This window comes from Triticum urartu, chromosome 1 (genome assembly GCF_003073215.2).
Source record: "Triticum urartu cultivar G1812 chromosome 1, Tu2.1, whole genome shotgun sequence".
NCBI lineage: Eukaryota > Viridiplantae > Streptophyta > Magnoliopsida > Poales > Poaceae > Triticum > Triticum urartu.
Genome location: NC_053022.1, coordinates 98,906,510 through 98,909,817, shown reverse-complemented (window position 1 = coordinate 98,909,817; position 3,308 = coordinate 98,906,510). Strand labels below are relative to the sequence as shown.

General features: G+C 46.2%; 1 protein-coding gene across 1 annotated transcript; it reads right to left on the bottom strand.

The window, feature by feature from the left end:
- Nucleotides 1-1,148: 1,148 nt before the first annotated feature.
- Nucleotides 1,149-2,920, bottom strand: LOC125550329 (peroxidase N-like). The gene is made up of 4 exons (XM_048713303.1): nt 2,624-2,920; nt 2,343-2,525; nt 2,090-2,255; nt 1,149-1,756 (listed from the first exon to the last, which is right to left on the bottom strand). Exons 1-4 carry the CDS (start codon nt 2,846-2,848, stop codon nt 1,335-1,337), a joined length of 996 nt encoding a protein of 331 aa, XP_048569260.1. The 5' UTR covers nt 2,849-2,920; the 3' UTR covers nt 1,149-1,334.
- Between the last annotated feature and the right edge of the window lie 388 nt (nt 2,921-3,308).

The window sequence follows — 3,308 nt, the reverse complement described above, 5'->3', positions numbered from 1 at the left end:
GCTGTTTTCTTTGGACCAAATCTTATATCATGGAGTGCACGAAAACAAGCTACTGTATCAAGATCAAGTACAGAAGCTGAGTACAAAGCTTTAGCTAATGCCACGGCAGAGTTGATATGGGTTCAAACCTTGTTGAATGAGCTACGTGTTAATCACTCTCCTGTTGCACGATTGTGGTGTGATAACATTGGTGCTACATATCTATCAGCAAACCCAGTGTTTCATGCTAGAACAAAACACATTGAGGTAGATTATCACTTTGTGCGAGAAAGGGTAGCTAAGAAGCTTCTTGATATTCGTTTCATCTCCACTAATGACCAAGTTGCAGATGGATTCACTAAAGCCTTATCATGGCGCAACTTAGAAGAATTCAAGAACAATCTCAACTTGGTGAAGTTATGATTGAGGGGGTGTGTTAGAATATATTGTATGTATATACGGTTGGGTATATAAAACCGTATATTCTCTTGGTGTTGCGTGTGTATCAATATGTAAACCGGTAGTTAGGTTTAAAGCTTCGATCCTTATCTGTAGAATAGCTAACTTGGGGATCAAGCCTAACCAACTACCGGATCTGTAAACCCTAGCCCTATGGCTATATATAACACGCAACGCGTCCCTACTAGGCATACGCTTCAAGCCATCTTTCAAGAGAGACGTACGCGAACCCGCTCATCTGATGTGAACACACGCACACGGCGTCGGGTGGGATGGGATTAATCTAATTAATTAGATTATCATCATTAAAGAACAAATCTACCTCTAATAGGGAATTACCAATATATCCTAAAGAAAAAAATAACCGATCCATACTGACCGTTGGATCAACTAAATACTACTCACTATTTCAGGTAGTATGATGTACCGTAAAAACTCTCTACTTTTTGTTCTAGTCATGAATTATTTACTGAAATTAATCATGAATTTGTCTAATATTCCAACAAAGGGACTTGCAAAACAACCACCATGGCCTCAAATTAAAAATCAGGAATGCAGATGCCCAAATGTTTGTTGCCCAGCTAGCTAGAAAGCATGAAGTTAATTCAGTATTTTTCTATGATTTCGTTGTGAGTGATGAAGGTAAGTTGATGTATGTGTTGTGGCTTGTGGGTAGATGCCACAAGTAGGAAGAAGAACAAACATTTCCGTAGTGTGGCATCCTTTGATTCTAGATATACTACTAATCAGTATGACAATGATCTTTGCACCATTTAGTAGCGACAATCGCCTGGGATTGAATCCTCAGTCCTGCTTTATTAGCCAGTCGGCTAGTTCTTCCTAGCTACCGGTTCATCTTTTTCATCTAACCGCCGGTGAACTCTGCTCACCGTTGCTCATTTGGGATTGGGAACCCTGCAGTTGCAGCGGATCTCGCCGGCGGATGCCCCCGGCAACGGTATGCTCCCCATCTTCACCATGGACGCGCCAAAGTCCGAGAAGAACTGCTCGCCGTCGTCTCTGTACGTCTGCACCAGCGCCTTGGTGGTGCTGGCGACCACGTCCTCGTCCGCGGAGAAGAGGCCCTGGTCGGAGGTCAGGAGGCCCTTCTTGCTCAGAAGGTTGTGGTAGTACTGCTTGTCGAACACGTCCGCGGAGCTCACGTCCAGTGCGGTGGTCTGGTTGCCGTCGCCGCCGGTGCAGAGCTTCTGCAGGTTGGCGGCCATGGTGGCGTCCAGCGTCGGGTTGGCCGAGCTCTTGGTGGACGCCAGCCGGTCGCTGAACAGCACGCACCGGGCTCGCCCGATCGTGTGGGCACCTGTCGGTTTTGACGTTCAGAATTTAGGACAAAATAGAGTTTTTCGTTGTGCACTCCATTCCATAAGATCAGGTCAACTGTCTGATAATTGACCTATGAAAAATTTGTGACAGTTTGCTTGTGAGGGATGAAGTTTCAGAACTAGTTGCTTCTGCTCTTAGTTAAGCATGGCCACACTGTCTTTTTTTTTAGGGAACATGGCCACACTGTCACTCTTTCGTTTTCAGGGATGTAGCACAGGTTTTTTTTCAGGGATGTAGCACAGGGTTTATAATTCTAGTTGTGCACTTCCGTGGAGATAGTTAGTTTTGTTATTACTGTGGAAACTGTTACCTGACAGAACCACCACGTCTTTCGTGTCGAGGCCGACATCGGCAAACTTCTTTACGATGGAGCTGATCGGTTCGAACGGCGAGGGCAGGCTGTTGTCAGCTCCTGACTGATTCGCCTTCAGACCGTCCCTTCTACCCAGAAGAACATTATAGTAAGGCCCTCCACTCTGAAAAAAATTAGTGCAGTACCTAATACTTTGTATGACAAGCTGAATGTATCTGACAAAATGGAGCATGAGATGTAAGATGCTCACAAAGAGTACTCCATAGCCAGCTGCAAGGGCTACAACGTCAGCACAGGACACCACCCCAGGGCACATGTTCTCGAGGTCGGCCTTGATTGCGTCGATGACCTCGTACCCTCTGACGGAGTTCTGGTTGGGTAGTGCAAATTTCTCGCCATCAGCACCATCCAGCAAGATTGAACCATCACAGCCCTGGATACATCACAACATTCTTTTTCAGTAACTGCAACACAATAGTAGACGGACAGCAACATAACATTCATAGTAAGTTCAGAAGAAACTTGAGGTACATTGACAAAGCAGTCATGGAAATGAAGCCTGAGAAGGGAGGCCCCCATCCTCAGCTCTTCCCTCATGGCAGAAAACACGTGCTGCTGGACGATGTTGTACACTCCGGGGCACGTCCAGTCATAGAAATTGCTGCTTAACTTGTCGCACCTCGCGCCTCCGGTTACGATGCAGAGCACAAGAACTGAGCACACCAGGAGCAACCTGCTGCAGTGAGAGTTCTTCATGTCTTGACACTTACAGTCTCACTTACTAGCTACACTGTCTTTGAGACTTGGGACTGCCTGCATAGTTCACGGTTTTTGGCTTGCTCTTATAGACGCTTAAAGTGGTGAATATCGGTTCTGGTACGACAAGTCATCGCGATAGTGGTGCGGCTGCGCATGCGCCGATCTTCTCCTGTTACCAAACATTTTTGTGCCAAAACAGCACATTCTGAAAATAGCAATTGGCTGCAACTGTGAAGCCACTAGTGTGATGGTGCTGCACTTAGCATGCTTCCGTTGCCTTTTTGTCTCAAGTCCAAGGTGTAGTGGTCTAGTGGAGATCCAACCATAGGAAATTATAATGTATTGCATGCAGTTTCGTGTGTGGATTGGGCCGCCTTCATTATCCTGCTCGATGATGCACAACCTGGTGGTAGCAAAATCATTCTCTCTCCCAGGGGGGGTATCTCTGTGCATTGTG

Excerpts from the sequence above, each read along its gene's own strand:
- LOC125550329 (XM_048713303.1), bottom strand. The coding sequence starts at position 2,848 with ATGAAGAACTCTCACTGCAGCAGGTTGCTCCTGGTGTGCTCAGTTCTT. Across the intron at positions 2,526-2,623 it reads TCCATGACTGCTTTGTCAAT|GGCTGTGATGGTTCAATCTT; the intron begins GTACCTCAAGTT and ends TGATGTATCCAG. Across the intron at positions 2,256-2,342 it reads CTGGCTATGGAGTACTCTTT|AGTGGAGGGCCTTACTATAA; the intron begins GTGAGCATCTTA and ends AATTTTTTTCAG.